This window comes from Haliotis asinina, chromosome 2, assembly GCF_037392515.1.
Source record: "Haliotis asinina isolate JCU_RB_2024 chromosome 2, JCU_Hal_asi_v2, whole genome shotgun sequence".
Taxonomy (NCBI): domain Eukaryota; kingdom Metazoa; phylum Mollusca; class Gastropoda; order Lepetellida; family Haliotidae; genus Haliotis; species Haliotis asinina.
In genome coordinates, this window is record NC_090281.1 from 41,880,027 (window position 1) to 41,900,932 (window position 20,906).

General features: G+C 42.0%; 2 protein-coding genes across 2 annotated transcripts in view; one reads left to right on the forward strand and one right to left on the reverse strand.

Moving 5' to 3' along the window:
• The window catches only part of LOC137273720 (cubilin-like), a 493,514-nt gene that overhangs the window by 136,424 nt on the left and 336,184 nt on the right, over nt 1–20,906 (forward strand). The gene's annotated exons all lie outside the window — the stretch shown is intronic.
• On the reverse strand, nt 4,923–6,703 carry LOC137271808 (putative nuclease HARBI1). The gene is made up of 3 exons (XM_067804210.1): nt 6,515–6,703; nt 6,168–6,388; nt 4,923–5,058 (listed from the first exon to the last, which is right to left on the reverse strand). The coding sequence occupies exons 1-3, from the start codon at nt 6,701–6,703 to the stop codon at nt 4,923–4,925; spliced, it is 546 nt and encodes a 181-aa protein (XP_067660311.1).

Genomic DNA, 20,906 nt, shown 5'->3' on the forward strand with positions numbered 1-20,906 from the left:
TCATAAGGTTGGCTGATTGCTGTCTTTTAGCACATTCAACCAGCAGTGCACCTGACCGTACCTTTCTTATATTCTTAATTTCTCCAGCATTACCCTGAAGACCCATAGATATTGCGAAAGGGTTCAGCTTTAATGGTGTCTTGTCAACAGTTTCAATCACTAAAAAACGTGGCCATAAATCAATTGATTTGGACGGTCGGAGGTCATCAATAGGATCAGTGTATATTTTCATCATCAGAGCTTCCCACACACCACGGAGTATCACAAGGACAATGCTAATGACAAGTGGGTCTTGCAGCACCAAGGATACCCGGATGATATACTCCAGCAGAAACATTCAAAGTTTAATTATTCCACCAGATTGCCCGTGAGCCACCGCCTTCTGGGCATACGACTCTAGGCAAAAACATGAATTTGTTGATGTTCATGAAATTCAGAAGGTCCAAGAATCGACCAAGACCTGATAATACACAAATTACATTCTCAAAATTTTGTGCAACATTACATATAATGCATGTAACACAGCTCTCTCAATACTGAGATTTTACACAGGTATTTGACTATCTGGAAAGGTCAAATTTGACTCACAGTGACATAAGGTTAGTTGGAATGTTTGTGGAGATTTTTAAGAAGAAGTATTGACTATGAATGTTGATTTTGAGCATAATATGTGTGTGCTTAAATGCATTCAGTGACATTCAGTCATCAGTAGAGCTAGCCAGTGAGCTTACCAATCAAGACAACAATACAGCCAGGTATTGTTTCAACACAATGGTCAATGGCAGGCTTCACTACAACAGCGGCGGTATTCTAAAAAAGTCTAAGATTTCTCTTAAGTTTTGCCTTAAGTTTTCAAAAATTGACTTAGCTAAGTCAGAAACTTAAGTTCGTATTCATAAAGTGACTTAGTCAAAAACTTAGCTGAGTCGTAGGTTAAGTCGATCATAAACTTAAGTTCTTGGCCGCGGTGCGTGCGCATCGTTGCTAATGGGAAAATACCAGCAACGGAAAACTTCCGGTGGAACTCTTTAATGCAAGAAAATAAGAAGTGACGTCAAGCGGGGATTCCCTTCTGTCATCGGAACGCAGAAAATCTGTCAGCATGGCCGAGACCGATGATAGCAAGAAAAGAAAACCCAACTGGCATAAAGAAGAATGTCTGCTGTTAGCAGAATTAGTGAAGGAGAGGAAGACTGTAATAGAGGGAAGATTCGGACCTGGTGTGACTTCGGCAAACCGACATGAGGCGTGGCAGGTGAGTGCATTCAACACGTTAAAGAACGTCTTATCAGGATAAATTTGATAACACGTAATTATATATAATTACCTCATGAATTGATGGTACATTGTACAGTAGGAAATATATACGAACCTTCAACATCATCAATTAGTATAGAAATTTACGAGCACCATTTAATGCATTTTATCAATTTTTGTGTAAACTGATTTTTTTAAAAATGGTTGATTTGCAACATATGTCATATTTGGGATTTCACTTTCTTAGTAAAGTACAAATTCTAGTACTTTTTTCGGTTGAGTCCCATCCGGGATTCGAACCCGCACCCTCAGAGTCAGGCACCTAATCGCCAGCACACAAAGTCAGCCGCCTAGCCCGCTCAGCCACCGCGACTTCCACAAAAAATGAAAGTCGGACAACTGGTAGTCTAGACTGCGTACTTTGTGTACCCCTCTGATGAGTGTAAATTGGCACTAGAATTTGTACTTTACTAAGAAAGTGAAATCCCAAATATGACATATGTTGCATTTGACCACTTTCTAAAGGGCATCGTGTAATCATGGTTGATTTGCAACAATTCCCTCCTTGTAATATAAAGTATTATGCTGTCAGTAATGATTGTTTATTTTACAGAAATATTCCATACATTCTTTTCTACAGACCAAAAGTCGTTTGCTTCAACTTATAATGTCGCTGAGTAATGGTACACAAATACTAAATCAGAGAAATCATTAATCATAATGAAAAATTACTTTTACATTAATTTGAAAATTGTCATGTTCTCTCCTGAAACAGAAGAATGCCAAAACCAAATTTGTTATTTTCAAACCAAGGATCCAGGTAATATTAATCCAAATGTTAACCAATTTTTGTCTTAGAAAATCACAGACACCCTCAATGCAAATGGTCACCAACAAAGAAGCAAAGAGGTCATTAAGAAATGGAAGAATCTGATGAGTGCAGGAAAAAGTGCTTACAGCACATTCAAGAATTCAACAACTGCAACCGGTTTTTTTTAGATTTTATTTCCTACAAAGAGTAATATATCTGGGATAAGGCCTAAAAAAATTCTTGGGGTTCCCATGTCTCTACTGACCCAAAATTTTCCCACTGACCATAACAAATCCGACTTTCTTTCAGTTATGTAAGTATTTTAAAAGCACAGGAGAAAACCGAAAGTAGTATAATATCACACCATTGTGTATGAATTATAAAATCACAAAAACATCAACTTTCAGTTTTGTGTGAGGTAAATCTGTTCATTGCCATGAATAAAATTGATCATCTATATTTCATATGAGCAGGTGACTGTGGGTTGATTGTGTAATATTTTTAATCTCACCAATGCGGTATGTTATAGTAGTATAATTAATTCAAAGTAAGTCTGACTATATTTTCAGGTGGTGGACCACCCCCAACACCTATAAGCCTTGTCACAGAGGCGGTGGTGGACTGTATTGGCAGGGATAACACTGTCCTAACAGGGACTGGGCCAATGTCAATAGATTCAAGCTTCATACAGCTCCTTCAGCTAGACCAATCCTTCAAAAAGTAGGTAATAAGTTATTGATAGTATCATATGAGTTCCCCAGGCTACATGCATGACTGACTGTGTGAATTCATAATGTAAAATTAGAAATTAGTTAAAACCTTCTTTTAAGATATAAAATAAGAACAGAAAACAGGAATTGAAAAGCAAATATGTATTAAAATGAATACAAGATTGATGATATATGTTTATGTTTCAGACAGTTAGAGCCATCATTGGCATCACCATCAACATCAGCATCAGCCTGCACATCAGTCTCCACATCAGCTACTTCCTCAGCAGTTTTGGAAAAAGAGAAGTTGTTACTGGAAATTGAGGTTCTGAAATTACAGAAAATTTATCTTCAGTCAAAAATCAGGAAATTGGAAGAATAGCTTTTCACATAGCCCACATCAGTGTATTTTACTAGTTTCAAATATACAGAACAATCTTTAACAAGCACAAGTATTGCTGTTATAAAATTGTTGTTGCGTGTGACTTATCCCTAAAATACAAAATTGTGTATGTTATCATTGTTGTGTCAAAGGTAGACATCTCGTGTGTAATTTTAAGAGCTAATGACAACAGATGAACACAAACTTAATGAACAGTCAGAATACTGGAAAACAACACCTTGGATTTTCTTTCACTTGAATTGTTGGTACAAGACATTATCTTACTCTGAAATTATGACATATTTCATGACTTGCATCTGACATTTTCGCATATTTGGAGGCTTTACTTTTAATGTTATTATCCAATATTGTTACGACTGATATGACCAAATGCTATCTGTACACTTGAAAGATGATGCCCACTGATTATCTACTTCAGTTTTGGAATAAATTGCAGCTTATTTCCGGTACATGATTTTCAGGGCCAGGGGGAATTGTGATCTTCGTAAGACTGGTGTTGATGTTTAAGATGATATACATGTATGTGGTTAAATTAACCATGGGGTGAGGTTGAGTCCCTTTTTTATGTCAAATGTTTCAAATTTTTATAGTTTTATAGCTTGTTATGATGCTGCTATTTAAAGAATGTACATATGGAATATGTTTGAAATCGAATAACTTGAGGCTTAAACATGGGTAATATTAGCATAATTCTAAAGTGCTAGAACTCAGTCTGATCCACTTAACACTTGATGCCATTTGGCACAGGAAAATGAAAACAAGGAAATTTTGCTTTTACCTACATGAATCATCTGGATGAATACTAGAATGTATTGCAATGCAAACAATTATCTTGAGTTTTTCAATGGATGATATTTATTAACCCTTTGAATGAATTCTTCATATGATGCATAATTGTAATCTGTTAAACTATTTCACATCAAAGTAATTATTTATTAATTGTAATGTAATTGCATGATCTTATGAGAGACTTTAATAGTCTGATGTTTAAGGTGTAAATTATACCCCCTCTACAGAGTAAGGGGGGTATATAGAGTTCACTCTGTCCGTCCATCCTTCCATCCCAAAATTTGGACCTGAGCATATCTCTGAAAGTTTACATGTTAGGTTCACCAAACTTCACATACATGTTAATCATTACCGATATATGTGCCTTTTGCTGTTTGGTAGTTGTTTTGGTTTTTTTTAAATTTGGGGGATCTTTTGCTGTTTCCATGGAAACATGACTATTTATTTGCAAAGTGTAAGCAACATGAGACAGTCAACTTCAATTTTATGTCAGGTTTCCACAGGAAAAATAATGTTTCCATAAATTGTTAGTCTAATTAGTACATGGGAAGTAGGGGTATGTAAGCTTTGTTCAATTCTACACTTGTTTCAGTTATACTTATGATTACGTAGCTCTATCACTAAGCATTGATTTATACACTTTACTGTAGTGTGTGAACAGTGCTCATTGTTCTCATGTTACCATGTTGGTTATTTATAAACTGCTATATGTAATATATCTCAACACTGCAATTAGTATATTGTTAGAATATACCGGGATGCATCATGTGTTCTGTTCTTATTGATACTGTATTGTAGAAAATTGGGTTGGTTTCAGAAACTAATCTTTTCTACCAGTCCTAATAAATGTTGGAAATAATTTTGATAGTTGCTTCAGTCAATCAATAATATATGTCATCAGACTTACATGGAAAGTGAGTCCTTGCAAATTGCTCCCTGTATCGAACTCCCATCAAACCTTGTGGAGGCAGGACTGCTGGTACTGCGGCTGCATTGCGCTGTTGTTGCTGTGGTATACCATCAGCTGGTGGAATTGGAATATTACGTTCCTTGCAAATATTATGCAAAACAGCGCTGGCCATAATGATCTGAAACACATGAAATGATACAATGGCAAAATCTCCAATGAATATGGCACATCTTATTACAGCCACTTACAAGATATTACTAAATTGAGTGATTTCTCAATGTCATATTTGTATCCATTCATTTAGCTTCTCATTTGTACCTTGCAAGTTCTCTCTGGGGATTTATTTAGTGCCTAATATGCTTCATAGAGATGCTCAGTGGGACTGTAGCAACATTGGGAAAGGAAATAGTTCACACAGCTTTACAGAAGAGAAGCATGAATTGATAGGTGTTAAGTAGATATGTAAGAGTTTGGGTTCCTTAATCTTCTTATGTTGTTTGAATTCAATTTAACTGAATAAAATTCAGGTATATTATTGTCAGAATGTGCATTATCATGAAAAAAATAACTAGAAAAAGTTGAAGATAGATACAAATTACTTTGATGTGATCTGATCAGTGTTTTGTGTCAGTGCCAAATTAATGTTCTTACATTGAAACACATTATTATCAAATCATTGAATTCATAGTATTATTATTCAAATGATTATGATAATAAATATGATCATCTGTTGGATATATATTTGCATGTAACGCAAAGGTTTAATTTGGTTTGTTTTTTTTCCGTATTATGTGTATCCAATTATGATCGCAAGTTTTTACAAACTAGCAAGGGAGGTTACTCCAACATTTTGTGGATAGTTCTTACCGGTTGTAGGTTCCACTACACTATATCAGTATCACATGCTGCCCGAGCGAGGACCGTATGGAAACAACCCAAACGGACAGAGGCCTGTGACAGCTGTGATTGGATGAAATAGTGTAAGATGTGTATGTGTTTTAAAAGCACATCCACCCTGTTATTAAAATTGACCACAATTTTAAGTATTTAGTGCTGTCATTTTTATCACCATGGGTTATGCCTATGTGTGTACATATATTTGGAAGTAGGTGACATTCGGTGCGGAGCTGGGGGTTGATGTGTTCCGCTTCCTGTGTGTTTTGTTGTAGCTTAGAGGCCAGACTGTGCCCATGTGTACATGGAATGGCTGTTGATAGCCTGGATATTTTTTAAAAAAATATAAGGTTACTATAGAAGTCTATGGGAAAACATTTGGTGTTGTGTAACCTGTAGCGTGCCTGGCTGCCGGGTTCTGGGCGAAGGAATGGACTAAGCAGCCAACGTTTAGACGGATAACCACTATCACCGAGAAGGTGACACCCAGCTGGCAAGTTGTTGCTCTCCATTAAACGGAAGAGGCCACTCTGAGAGAGGATTCTTGAGTCGTGTGTGGACCCAGGCCAGCGTGCCACGATGTCAATGATACGGTCGAAGGGATCGAACACTACCTGAAAAATACAATTCCACGGCAAGTTTACAAATTTCTTACAACCAAATCAACGATTCAAAATTTTGTGAGATTATTTGGAAATAAGCTTTGAAAACACAAATATATGAATATGTGAAGAAAGTACCTGTGTGTTTATGCTGTGGTAGTGATGTCGATTGACGTAAACATCCTCCGTTACAGTTGGTGCCTGTATTTGTATATGCGTGCCGTCAATGACGCCGATCACCCCTGGGAAGTTCGCCGTCCGGTGAAACTCCACCTTGTTGCGTTGACACTCTGCGGGACTGGGAAAATGTATAAACCGTGCAACCATGGCAGGGGCGGACAAGGCTTCAACAGTCGTGTATATCGCACGTGAAACGCTCGGTTGACTCAACCCGTGATCATCCCCATTACACAATTGAAACTTGCCTGTTGCCAGAAACCTCAAAGTTACTAAGAGCTTTGTTCTTGCATCAATAGCATGATTCCATCCAGTCAGTGGCTGTATTTGTGCTCCAATAAGTTGCAATAAAAATCTAATACCTTGTTGATTCAGTATCTTCTAAATAGTTCCTCATCATTCATATCATTGAATCTGTTGGATCTTGGTAAATATACACGCTGTGCGGCTGCCATTTTGGTTAGACTTAAGTTGAAATCCCATATTTAAGCCTACATGGGTGCAGGCTTAAGAACTAAGTGAAAAAACAACAAGACTTAAGTCTAAAACTTTTATTGAATATGACTAAGAATAAAGAAGTGATTTAAGACAAAACTTAAGTTTTTCAATGAAAACGTAAGTCATTTTTATAGACTTAAGTTTTTTAGGACTTTTATAGAATACCGCCCCAGGAGCTAGCTGATTGAATTGGCTGGTCAAGGCAAGGTAAAACAAAGTGAAAGTGTGTGGAAAAAACTTACTTCACTAAAGATAAACTCAAAATGTGTAACCAAGAGGGGATCACGTGGTGGAAATAATGATTACTTATTAGACCACAGTCTTGACATACTCGCTATTTCCGAAACATGGCTGAAGTGTAAGAATACCTCTGTGATTACGGACATACTTCCACCTAATTATGACATTATAAACGTTAACCGACCACGGCGCTCTGGGGGAGGCGTCGCAATTATCCACAAAAAATCATATACTGTGAAGGTAAATCATATGGAGAAATACACAACGATGGAAGTAGTTGAAGCCACATTCTCTGGAGGATTGAAATCACTAACTCTCACCGTTATCTACCGCCCACCTAAGTCAAGTAAAAATCAGACCACTTACAAGGATTTTCAGCAAGAATTTATGTCTGTTGCTGAGACAAAATCGTCTCTATGCCATGATTTCATTATTGTTGGAGACCTCAACATTCACATGGAAGATCTAAGTTGCACCGATGCTTGCAATTTCAAAGAAGTTCTGCACAGCCTAAATCTTCAACAGCACATCAGTGAACCGACCCATAGAAGTGGCCACACACTCGACTTAATCATCTCAAGACAGGATGAGCATAGTCAAAACAGTCACTGTGAAAAACCATATGATCTCTGACCATTATTCAGTGTTTTGTGAACTTAACCTCCCAAGAGCCGCTCCTGTGAAAAAGATGATTAAATACAGAAAAACAAAAAATATTGACTTAGATCGTCTTAATTGTGACCTACGAAAACGTTTGACTACCTACTACCTACACATACACTTACGAATTGAAAGCCAGAACTGCCCATTAGCTTTTGGTGTCAGGTGTACGCCATCCTTGGCTAGCAGCGCAGGTCCCATCCTCATGTGCTGGCTGTGTTCCCAAAGGGTGGCATTCAGACGGCGTCGCAACATCTTCTTCAAGCGCCGGTTCGCCTCCTCCACCTTCCGCTTGTAGGCAGAGACCGTCATGTTCCTTGGTTTTACCCTCGGAAACAGACTCCCTATCACCGCCCTGGAGCCTGGCCGTTTCCACCGAAGGTAGTCCAGAAGATCCAGCAGGTCTTCGACCAGGTCCCGAGGATCAGTAGAGGCCGACACGTCGTTCTCTCCCACTTGAAAGAACACAATGCCCTGAAAAGCTGCATCAAGTGCATCCACCTCAGCTTTCATCCGAGCGACGGTCGCCCCTCCGATCCCACGCACGGTAGTGAGGATGCCATGTGGAGGGGGACAGACTTGAACAAGTCGCCGCACGAAACTATGCCCCAGGATGGCAAAGTGCAGTGACTTTGAAACAGGAGCTTCAAAAAGTGCGCAGGCCATGACTTGAATGAAGTTAGTCTTCAAGAACGATTTCTGACAATGAGTTGTGTCAAATAATATCAGCACAAGTGCCGTGATGCTCGTATCTGACTGCTAAGTATATATAGCCTGGGTCATTGATAAGTGTTTGTACTGAGCTCTGCATTGAACTCACGGGATCAATCGTTCATGGATTAAGACCTGTTGTTAGCTTAAGCCTGACACGACTCACTCATCTCGTTCAGTTATGGGATAAAACAACGAGTCAATGATTGGTGTTTTCAGTCGTAATTGCCGCCACTTTGGTTGGCTTCCATGTCTCACTCAGAAACTCACGGATTAGGCATTACCATCAAAGCATCAGAGCCAAGCTTGTGTGTCCCACCCCGACAAGTGCTTCTGCAAACATGACACCAGTCACGGCACAATTCCAGACAATGTAGTGATGTGATGTGATTGTGTTTGTCTTGTGTGAGGGTGACCTGTAGTAACACTAAGAATCACAAAGGCAGTGTCTTCGCTTTCTCTCCAGCTGGAATTAAAGACAATACCAAGGCTACATTTCCATACAACATCAAACAACTTCCATACAACATCAAACTATCGGGAGTACGGATCACACCAGCTGGAGCTAAAGACAATACCAAGGCTACAATTCCATGCAACATCAAACTATCGGCAAACATGGAAACCCGGTATTAAGCATCACACCAGCTGGAATTAAAGACAATGCCAAGGCTACATTTCCATACAACATCAAACAACTTCCATACAACATCAAACTATCGGGAGTACGGATCACACCAGCTGGAACTAAAGACAATACCAAGGCTACATTTCCATGCAACATCAAACTATCGGCAAACATGGAAACCCGGTATTAAGCATCACACCAGCTGGAATTAAAGACAATGCCAAGGCTACATTTCCATACAACATCAAACAACTTCCATACAACATCAAACTATCGGCAAGCATGGAAACCCGGTATCAAGCATCACACCAGCTGGAATTAAAGACAATTTTTCCGGGCCAGTTTGTAGGCATTGAAAATATGGCACCTTCACCCGGTAACATATTATCAATGCCTCGGCCGACCGACTGACTTTGTAGACCTTGATGCAAGTATAGCATTTCACTTGGGTCAAGGGTTACATCATCTACCCTTTTCCACCTACTTTGTTTATTTCGCGCTTTTAGTTTTTATTAGTGGTGTTAGGTGTTTTTGTTTTGAGTTGGTAATGTTTGAGTTTCGTAGTCACCTTCTCTCTCTCTTGGTAATTTTTTCACGTTAATTTAATGTTTTTGGTTTGGGGTTAAGTGTTTTAGGCGGTGTTACTTTTGTTCTTTTAGTTTGGCATTTATCTCCAGTTTTACGTTCTGTCATTGTCAGTGTTTATTATTCAGTTATACGCACCGCGGTATTCATGGTTTTAGCTTTAAATTTATGTCATTTAGGTTTGGGTTAGCGGTTTAGTTTTAACATTGTCGGTATTGATGATTTTAGCTTTAAGGTTATGTCATTTAGGTTAATTCGGAATGGGTTAGTGATTTAGTGTAGAGAGAAGGACGTGGACTTTCCGTTTTATTTTTATGTTACTTTGATTGGAGGTTAATGGTTTGGATTAGAAGGGAACGGCGTTAGGTTGTTCTTTTAATTTAGCATGCACCATGATAACCATAGCTCACGAATTATTGAATACCCATACAATTGCCGTACATAATGGACAGATACCTCAAATATGTTAACACAAATGTATCATACAAATCATGAAACCTGGAAGGATACAACTTTCATTCCAAAGTCTGATTGCTGTGAAGGCACACTTGAGTCGACGTAGGAAGGAGGTCGTGGTTCTTCAAGTACTGTTGGCAGTTGAGCTGCTACACGTGAACAACACACACTACACTTTACATCAACATGCATAACAAAACGTCAATGTCCGTCTGGCATGTCATGCCGTCGCATCTACCCATCAAGTAGATGTCTCACGTAGCTGTAGACACTACAGCAATAGACCGCCCATTTCCCATATGCCACACCTTAGGGAATCGCAAAGATTTGACACGGCAAATCATGAACAATTACCACTAAATCGACCTAGAGTCTCCTGTCAAGACTCGAACGGGTTTGCCTGCGCCAGCTACCGTTTCACCATCATCGCCTCTCCTCTCGGGTTCGTCCCCTCGCCTGCTATGCAACACCAGCATGTCGCTCTGCTTCCGACACTATCACCCATCTCTAGGCAAAAGTCAGCAGAGTCTACACTTGCTCACGGGCAAATCAAGACTCGAACGGGTTTGCCTGCGCCAGCTACTGTTTTACCATCATCGCCTCTCCTCTCGAGGTCGCCCCCTCAACCTCTGTGCAACACCAGTGTTTTGCCTGCTTCGTAGCTGAGACATCGCCTGCTTCTAGGTAAAATCACCGGCGTATGCACTTGCTCGCGGGCGAATCAAGACTCGAACCGGTTCGCTGAGCCAGCTACCCTGTCACCATCATCGCCTCTCCTCTCGGGATCGTCCCCTCGCCTGCTATGCAACACCAGCATGTCGCTCTGCTTCCGACACTATCACCCATCTCTAGGCAAAAGTCAGCAGAGTCTACACTTGCTCACGGGCAAATCAAGACTCGAACGGGTTTGCCTGCGCCAGCTACCGTTTTACCATCATCGCCTCTCCTCTCGAGGTCGCCCCCTCAATCTCTGTGCAACACCAGTGTTTTGCCTGCTTCGTGGCTGAGACATCGCCTGCTTCTAGGTAAAATCACCGGCGTATGCACTTGCTCGCGGGCGAATCAAGACTCGAACCGGTTCGCTGAGCCAGCTACCCTGTCACCATCATCGCCTCTCCTCTCGGGATCGTCCCCTCGCCTCCTATGCAACACCAGCATGTCGTTCTGCTTCTCGCAAACTCGCCATTGAGCCCCCTATCAAGACTCGATAGGTTTCGGTTTTGTTTCACCATGGCCGCTTATAGATCGAGCGTCTTCGGCAGAACGAATGATGAATAGTATGAACAACTTCGCGCGCCGTTACTCACGCTAACCACCACGTCAACCAAGTGCTTGATCATGGTGGAGGTCGGAATTATCCCCCTATGCACAACCTTGATACTTTCCAACCTCCGTGGGCAGACGTAGAGGGCAGCGTCGCAATTTCAGCATCGCCGTTCCGTTCCCGTCCCGTCTACGTTCGTGCCCGGGGAACGTAGACATTTTCCGAGCAGTGGCCAAGCTGGCTCGGGTTCCCCTTGTGTAGAAAAGTACGTAAATACGTTGGATAGTTAAACTTTCACCTGACGATAGTACACATTTTAAAAAGTTTAGATTTACTTTATTTGAAAAGATAGAGCAACGAAATTTTGCATGTACCTCCGCCATTACATGGGCTTTCTGGCAATTTGACAGCTGACTTTTAGAAAAGAAGTTACATAGTATTTTTTTTAAAAGTACAGTAAAAAACGACTATTTTTTCGAACAAATTGTGCAATATACTTTACAATTTTCAGAATAGATAAAATCTGTTTACACCATTGTGGCCGTCACCAGAAGAGCTTTCTAATGATACCAAAAAATGTATGCTACAGACTAGAGTGCTGCAGTTAGAAGCAAAAAAAGACGCAATAAGGCAACACGAGAGCAAATGCGCCATTGAAAGGCCGCAGACGCGAAAAGCGGCGGTATATACGGACGTGTGTAGCCTCTCCAAAAAGCATTGTATATGTACATGTGATACGCCGTTAGAAGCAGATTTGAAAGGACATTCATATGCATTATGGACATTTAGGAACGCAAAAACGATATAAAAATTATCAACGAAATTAACTTCCGATTACCGATCCGTTGAAACGGAAATAGCATGCGGCATTACATACGGACAGCTATACACAACATTGCAGACGTGCATGTTATACATCGCTAGAAACCCCATGGAAAGACCTTTCAAATGAATCATAGATATAAGAAATCCAATGAGGGATAACGAAATTAGAATGAAGGTATACTTCCGCTAACGGCGCCGTTGCGACGGAACTAACATGCGGCATTACATGCGGACAGCTATGCACAACATTGCAGATGTGCATGTTATACATCGCTAGAAACCCCATGAAAAGACCTTTCAAATGAATCATACATATAAGAAATCCAATGAGGGATAACGAAATTAGAACGAAAGTCTACTTCCGCTACCGGCGCCGTTGCGACGGAACTAACATGCGGCATTAAATATGGACAGCTATACACAACATTGCTGACGTGCATGTTATACATCGCCAGAAACCCCATGGAAAGACCTTTCAAATGAATCATAGATATAAGAAATCCATTGAGGGATAACGAAATTAGGACTAAAATCTACTTCCGCTAACGGCGCCGTTACGACGGAACTAACATGCGGCATTACATGCGGACAGCTATGCACAACATTGAAGATGTGCATGTTATACATCGCCAGAAACCCCATGGAAAGACCTTTCAAATGAATCATACATATAAGAAATCCATTGAGGGATAACGAAATTAGAACGAAAGTCTACTTCCGCTACCGGCGCCGTTGCGACGGAACTAACATGCGGCATTAAATATGGACAGCTATACACAACATTGCTGACGTGCATGTTATACATCGCTAGAAACCCCATGGAAAGACCTTTTAAATGAATCATAGATATTAGAAATCCAATGAGGGATAACGAAATTAGAACGAAAGTCTACTTCCGCTACCGGCGCCGTTGCGACGGAACTAACATGCGGCATTACATACGGACAGCTATACACAACATTGCTGACGTGCTTGTTATACATCGCTAGAAACCCCATGAAAAGACCTTTCAAATGAATCATACATATAAGAAATCCAATGAGGGATAACGAAATTAGAACGAAAGTCTACTTCCGCTAACGGCGCCGTTGCGACGGAACTAACATGCGGCATTAAATATGGACAGCTATACACAACATTGCAGACGTGCATGTTATACATCGCTAGAAACCCCATGGAAAGACCTTTCAAATGAATCATAGATATTAGAAATCCAATGAGGGATAACGAAATTAGAACGAAAGTCTACTTCCGCTAACGGCGCCGTTGCGACGGAACTAACATGCGGCATTAAATATGGACAGCTATACACAACATTGCAGACGTGCATGTTATACATCGCTAGAAACCCCATGGAAAGACCTTTCAAATAAATCATAGATATTAGAAATCCAATGAGGGATAACGAAATTAGAACGAAAGTCTACTTCCGCTACCGGCGCCGTTGCGACGGAACTAACATGCGGCATTACATACGGACAGCTATACACAACATTGCTGACGTGCTTGTTATACATCGCTAGAAACCCCATGAAAAGACCTTTCAAATGAATCATAGATATTAGAAATCCAATGAGGGATAACGAAATTAGAACGAAAGTCTACTTCCGCTACCGGCGCCGTTGCGACGGAGCGGACAAGCGGCATCACCTACGGACATGTCTAGCATCTTTGCTCAACGTCGCACATGCACATGCCATACACCACCAGAAGCGAACTGAAATGCTCTTTCTAATGAATATAAGATACTGAAAGTCGCATCAGACATGTGCACATGATTAACCAAGAAATAACGCACTGATGGTGTTGGCGACGCACGGGACACGCGGCATGACACGCAGACGTATGTAGCTTGACATGCCAGTGCACATGGGCATGTCGTACATCGTCTTGAAGCCCATTTGCATGGGCTTTCACATGCACTATAGATGTTAGGGATCTTCGAAAGGAGAGAGATATTATAAGGGGTTATTGGCGGGGTCGACATGAGTCGGCGGCGGAAGTCAAGCCGGATAGAAAAGCGGCACTATATGCAGACGGTTGCAGCTGTGCACAGCATTGCAGACGTGCATGTTATGCATCGCCAGAAACCCCATGAAAAGACCTTTCAAATGAATCATAGATATTAGAAATCCAATGAGGGATAACGAAATTAGAACGAAAGTCTACTTCCGCTACCGGCGCCGTTGCGACGGAACGGACAAGCGGGATTACCTACGGACATGCCTAGCATCTTTGCTAGAAAGAAAATATAGCTGAAAAAGATATACTATGTTAGATATATAAAGAATTGTATGTTTGAACCAAATATATCATGAAATAGACTTTTGGGGAACCACATGAACGAAACATCGTTTTAAATGCATTGCATTTGAAATGACTTATATAGCGCAGAACGGATATAGAAAAATATAGCTGAAAAAGACATAACACATTAGATACATAAAGAATTGTATAACTGAACCAAATACATTATGAGCTATTTGTGTTAACCAGCACTCACCACGTGGAGGTTGCTCATTTAAGAGTGCCATTTTTCTTCTCCTGCACCATTCCCACAACAGCAAGTTCGAACAGCGAACCCCTTTACTACTGCTGTATAAACCTAATGGGTCGAAACTGACATAAGGTTATGGAATTACAGGCTATAACCTACTACTTCTATCCTACGGTTTTGGCTTTATCAACTTTCCGGTCTACTTTCACTTTCATCTACTTGTTTCTCACCTTTTGGGCTTTATGAGCTTGCCTTTTCCTTTGCTTTTCCCTTTTCCCTTCCCCCTACCTTCAAGGTGTTGGGGCTGGGGCTGGAGCTGGCTGGAGGAATCTGTTGGAACTGACGCCGATGCAGATTCCTCAGCGTTTGATGTACCCGCTGCTTGTTGGATAACATCTTGCACAAAAGCACACTCACTAGCAGCCACCCAGATTGTATCACCTATTGCAGCACGGCTCCCTTGGGAGCTGCATTCGCCGCCTTACACGCGCATCCTGCACGTCATTGGATAGCGGGACCCTTGCGCGTCACGTAGAATTTTTCCGTTTCTTTTTTGGCAAATTTATAGCCCAGCAATTAAGGTTTCCGTGATTTTAGGCCGTCTGAATTTCTTCCACAGGAGTCTCGGTGGAAGACTTTTCTTCCACCCAGCCTCCTGTGGAAGTCGCTCGCGCCATTGTATTTTGGAAGCCTTTTACTTTGTGATATCTTTGCATGTTATACATGGTTGGAAACCCGATCCAACGCTCTCTCCAAAAATGCAAACGGGATTCTAATGGTGCCCCTGGTAACCAGTCCAGATTGAATCTCCGACATGATGGTTTGTGTACTTTTGTTGAACTTCAATTCTTCTATATCACAGTAGTCATCATGCCACCATAGTCCGGTCATGATGTAATGGGAACCACAATTACGATTCACCTTAGAAAATGCATTTCTATACTGCGTTTGAAAGCCAGTTAAAGCGTGTGTCAGACAGTGTATAAAACGCACACGTTGCGCTTTTAGTGGTGGAGCTACATGGGTATTAATGTGCGAAATGCAACAAATACCGCAGGTGATATAGATTGGCGGAATTTACATGAATCTGTTCACCGGCTATACCGGTGTCGTTAATATTTACAACTACATAGCATTTGCAAGGGGATTCATGTGGGATTCTGGAAATGTGCAACATGCTGGTGTGCAACATTAGACATTCGCTCTACACAGGAATCAATATACGTGACAGAGCTAAAGTTGCAACGAACTGGAATAAAGCCATAAAAGCAACGCCTGTGGTCTTAATATATAAACTTTTACGGTGGTGGAAAGCCCTTGAAAGTGCGGTTCTGCCAAGGTGTAATGTGCATTCGAGTCGCGTCTGAGAAGTCAAGCAATGCGCGCCATTATGTAAATGCATTTGCGCCAATGGCGGGTAAAGTAGTCGGGGATCCGGCGCTCGTCTCCCGTCAGTGTTACGGCAGCTATAATTTCACGATCCACCATCCAAAATTTAATGTTTAACATGCATCTGAAAGCCCTTGAAAGTGCGGCTCTGCCAAATTATAACGGGCGTTCGAGGAACATGAGATAATCAGGCAATGCGCGTCATTACGTAACTGTTTTTGTGCGACTGGTAGGTAAAAACGGAGATCTGGCGCGTACCTTCCGCCAGCTATTATTTCATTATCCTTCATCCAAAATGAAAGATTTAAAATGCATCGGAAAGCCCTTGAAAGTGGGGTTGTGCCAAGGTGTGACGTGTATTCGTGTCACCTCAGACAGTCAAGCCATGCGCGTCATTATGCAACTGCTGATGGCGGGTAAAGTCGGGGGTCTGGCGCACGTCTCCCGTCAGTGTTACGGCACCTATAATTTCACGATCAATCATCCAACATTTAATGTTTCAAACGCACCTGAAAGCCCTTGAAAGTGCGTCTATGCCAGGTTATAATATGCATTCAAGGAACGTCTTTTAATCAAGGAATGCGCGGCATTATGTAACTGTACTTGTGCGTGTGGCTGGTAGAATTGGGGATCTGGCGCGTATCTGTAGCCAGTATAAACGCGAAGAGGTCCGTAAATCTGTTACAGAATTCAGAGATGAAACCAAACAACCGCCGCCCATTTCCGTTGTTCAAAAGGGGTACACCGATCCTGCCAAAGTGTTAAGAGGTGAGGGACATCCTGGACCGGGCCAAGGCAGATCAACTTCCATCTGAGGACGATCAGCGCCTGGTGATGCGGTACTTGTCTTGTGGGATAATTCAACTTGGACATGCCCAAAGACCTTCAGTGGCGTCGTGTATGAAGTTGGCAGATTTCAATAAGGCACGGTGTGTTGCCGGGAGGTACCAACTTTCTTTCATGGACCACAAGACGTCCATGAGCTTCCTGGTCACCCTAAGCTTGTCCAAAGAGGATTACGACATGTTCAGGGATTACCGTCAATATGTACGTGGTGACATGCCTGAAGATGCTCTACCGGACAAATCGCCTTTCTTCAGGAGAGTGGACGGCACTGAAGTGGGGAATATGTGTCTCGAGTTGGCCCGCTATCAGAGGACAAGAGGTTTCCTTAAACCCAACTTCGAAAACGAACGGAGGACATTTACGGCCACGGATGTTCGGAAAGCTTTGGAGACTGAAGTGGCAAGGCAGCATCCCGATGATGCTGCAAAACGTAAGATGGCCAGTGACTATCTTGCACATGGCCAAAAGACTGTCAGTAGGAACTACGCTAAGAAGACTCCCTTACAGGATTGTATCACTACAGGACAAGATAACAAAGCTGGAAACCTGCATCAATGACATCAGAACCTGGATGAGAATGAACTTTCTCAAACTAAATGACAACAAAACGGAAGTATTCATTGCCGACCCAAAGCACTTACAGAAACACATGACAGAATTCTCAGTCAACATTGGACCTGTGAATGTGCCTGCCTCTTCCCAAGTGAAGAATCTAGGAGTTGTTTTGACTCCTACATGACCATGAACATGCACAGGTCACCCACATGTGCCAGTCTTCTCATTACCATCTTCATCGGATTGCTAAACAAAGACGACATCTTTCAGGTGAAACCGCCAAAACTCTCACTCAAGCAATAGTCATATCTCGCCTTGACTATGCCAATTCAAGTTTGTATGGGATGACAGCTTCCCTGATTCATCGACTGCAAGTTACACAAAACACAGCGGCCAGGATAATAACTCGTTGTCCTCGAAGAGACCACATCACCCACAGGTTAAGAGAACTGCATTGGCTACCTGTTGCTAGACGAATAAAATTCAAGGTGCTCACCATCATCTACAAGTGCCTGAAGACTAACACCGCTCCAGCTTACCTGTCATCTCTTCTGAACAGCCACAGACCAACAAGAACTCTTAGATAACAAGATAAAGATCTGCTTATCACCAGATAAGCTTTGGTGCTATACGCTATGGAATAACCTTCCTATGTCGCTAAAATCAGCTCCAAGTCTACAAACTTTTAGAAAACATCTAAAGACACATCTATTTGAAATAGACTGAACACTGCACAAGCGCCTGTGAACAGCCTAGCTGGAACTCGGTGCTATAGAAGTAGATTATTATTATTATGTATTATTATTATTATTATTTTTACAGATTAGAATGAAAATGCAGCAGAGAGGGTTCGGGTGATCCTGGCACAGTCAGGCTGGTCAAACTCATCATCAGCTCAGGGCCCTCGCCCCCTATACACGCAGCCCAGACAGCGAATGGGACTTCTCCCACGAACCACTGCCTAGTCGAACCCACCAAGAACTTTCCGGAGAATATGGAGGCTCCCCAACACTGCAGCCTTCTGCATTACCCAGATTGTCAGAAGGGCTGTGCTCCCGGTGGAGAACCCGGGCACTCTCCTCATCTGCGCCAAGAGATCAGGAGGTACCAAACCAAGGGCACCGAGAACAATGGGGAGCCTGACGACAGTGTACTTGGGATGCAAGCGAGACATTTCAAAGGCGAGGTCCGCATATTTATCATGCTTTTCCTGAATCTTGCCAATCACATTGCTGTCAAAAGGGACAGAAAATTCAATGATATAAATAATTTCATTGGCTTTATCAAAAAGGACAAGATCAGGTTTGTTGGCTGGAATTCGTCTCAGGCTGTATAGTGGCCTATTCCAGAGAAGTTTGTAGCTGTCATTTTCCAGGACGCCCTGGACATGCTCAGGGTCGTACCATGGATGGACCTCGGAGTCAAAGCCACAGGCATGGCGGAGACGATAATAAAAGCAGCGAGCCATGCCATCATGTCTTTTAAGATATGCTGTTTGTGCCAAGGAAGGGCATCCACTAACAAGGTGTTGGACAGTCTCTGTAAATTGATTGCAAAGACGACATTTCATATTGATATTTTCTTTAAGAATCACATTCTGGCGATTGCGAGTGGGAAGTGACTGGTCCTGAGCAGCAAAAAGGAAGCCCTCAGTTTCACATTTGAGACCAGCCGACTTCATCCAGGCGAAGGAGTCGCTTGGATTGCTGTTCTGTTACACACACTGCATATACACACGATGCAATGGCTTCTCAGACAGCTTCTCCACAAAGGACCGACTCTGGGCAGACTTGGTGAAAGACTTCACCTGGTTTACTCCCATCACTGTACCGTCCAGCAGTACATCGCCATCAACAAAATCAACTTCAAATTTCAAATTGTGTCCAACAACCTTGGCACGCTTAAAGTAGCTGTGGAATTCGTTGCTTTCATCATGAATCTTGACGTGCATCACCAGAGAATCATCTGACAAATAAATATGTGCAAAAGTACACAATAAAATTCTGTCATGAAGAGCTTCCACATTAATCAAACCCCGACCTCCCGAATTGATTGGCATATATAAACGATTAAGAGAGGAGCGAGGGTGGTGTGCTCTGTTATCAGACATGATCCTTCTGGTCAGGCGGTCAAGACTCTGGATGTCTTGTTTTGTCCAATCAACTACTCCAAAGGAGTAGGAGAGGACTGGCACAGCAAAAGTATTGGTGGCTTTGACTTTGTTTCGAGCATTTAGCTCTGAATTCCAGATTTTCTTTAAACGAGATTTATACTCGGCCCGAAGTTTATCTTGAATCAGGGCATTCTGGAACTTGTCTCGAACTTGCATTCCAAGATAGGTGTAGGCCTGATCTTCCACAAGATGCTCAATAACTCCTCCCCTTTGTAACTTGACCGATCCATCATTAGTTACCTTGCCACGTTTCAGATGAAGAGTATTACATTTGTCGAGTCCAAATGTCATGCCAATATCATTAGAGAAGGACTCGACGAGGAGAACCCGTTCTTTCAAATTGGTCTCTCCTTTAGCAAGGAGCTCGATGTCATCGATATAGAGGAGATGAGTGAGAGGTGTTGGGGATCTGTACTGAGGAGGTCCGGGATGGTACCCTTCCTCCACGTTGAGCAGGAAACTCAAAGGATTTAGAGACAGACAAAAAAGCAAAGGACTGAAGGAGTCCCCCTGAAATATTCCCCTTCTGATTGGAATAGATTCCGATGTCTGCACCTCTCCTTGCGAGTACATCTCAAGTTGAGTCGACCAGCAACTCATTAAAGACTTGAGTAAATCAAGTAGTCGCTCAGGGAGGTCAATACACTGAAGAGACTTCCGAATCCATTCGTGAGGGACAGAGTCGTATGCCTTTTTGTAGTCTATCCAGCACATGGAGAGGTTGCGGTGGTTTGTTTTAGCCTCTTCCAAAATCATTTTCTGTAAAAGAAGTTGATCCTTGCACCCCCAACATCCCTTTCTCGCCCCCTTCTGCTCTCTGTAAATTATCTCATTGGAAGAGCAGTAACATGACACAAGGTTTGACAAACACCCTGTGAATAATTTATGTTGAGTATTTAGACATGTGATAGGGCGGAAGTTTTTGGGATCAGTCAAGTCTCCTTTTTTGGGAAGGAGTATTGTGCGACCTTTGCAGAACCATGGAGGAACATCACCTGTATCCACAAGAGAATTGAAACAGTGAAG

What these genes read in the sequence shown, in the direction of transcription:
- LOC137271808 (XM_067804210.1), bottom strand. Translation starts at nt 6,703, where the DNA reads ATGGTTGCACGGTTTATACATTTTCCCAGTCCCGCAGAGTGTCAACGC. An exon ending in ACCACAGCATAAACACACAG is followed by an intron (nt 6,389 to 6,514) that starts GTACTTTCTTCA and finishes TGTATTTTTCAG; the next exon opens with GTAGTGTTCGATCCCTTCGA. An exon ending in GGCAGCCAGGCACGCTACAG is followed by an intron (nt 5,059 to 6,167) that starts GTTACACAACAC and finishes CATGTGTTTCAG; the next exon opens with ATCATTATGGCCAGCGCTGT.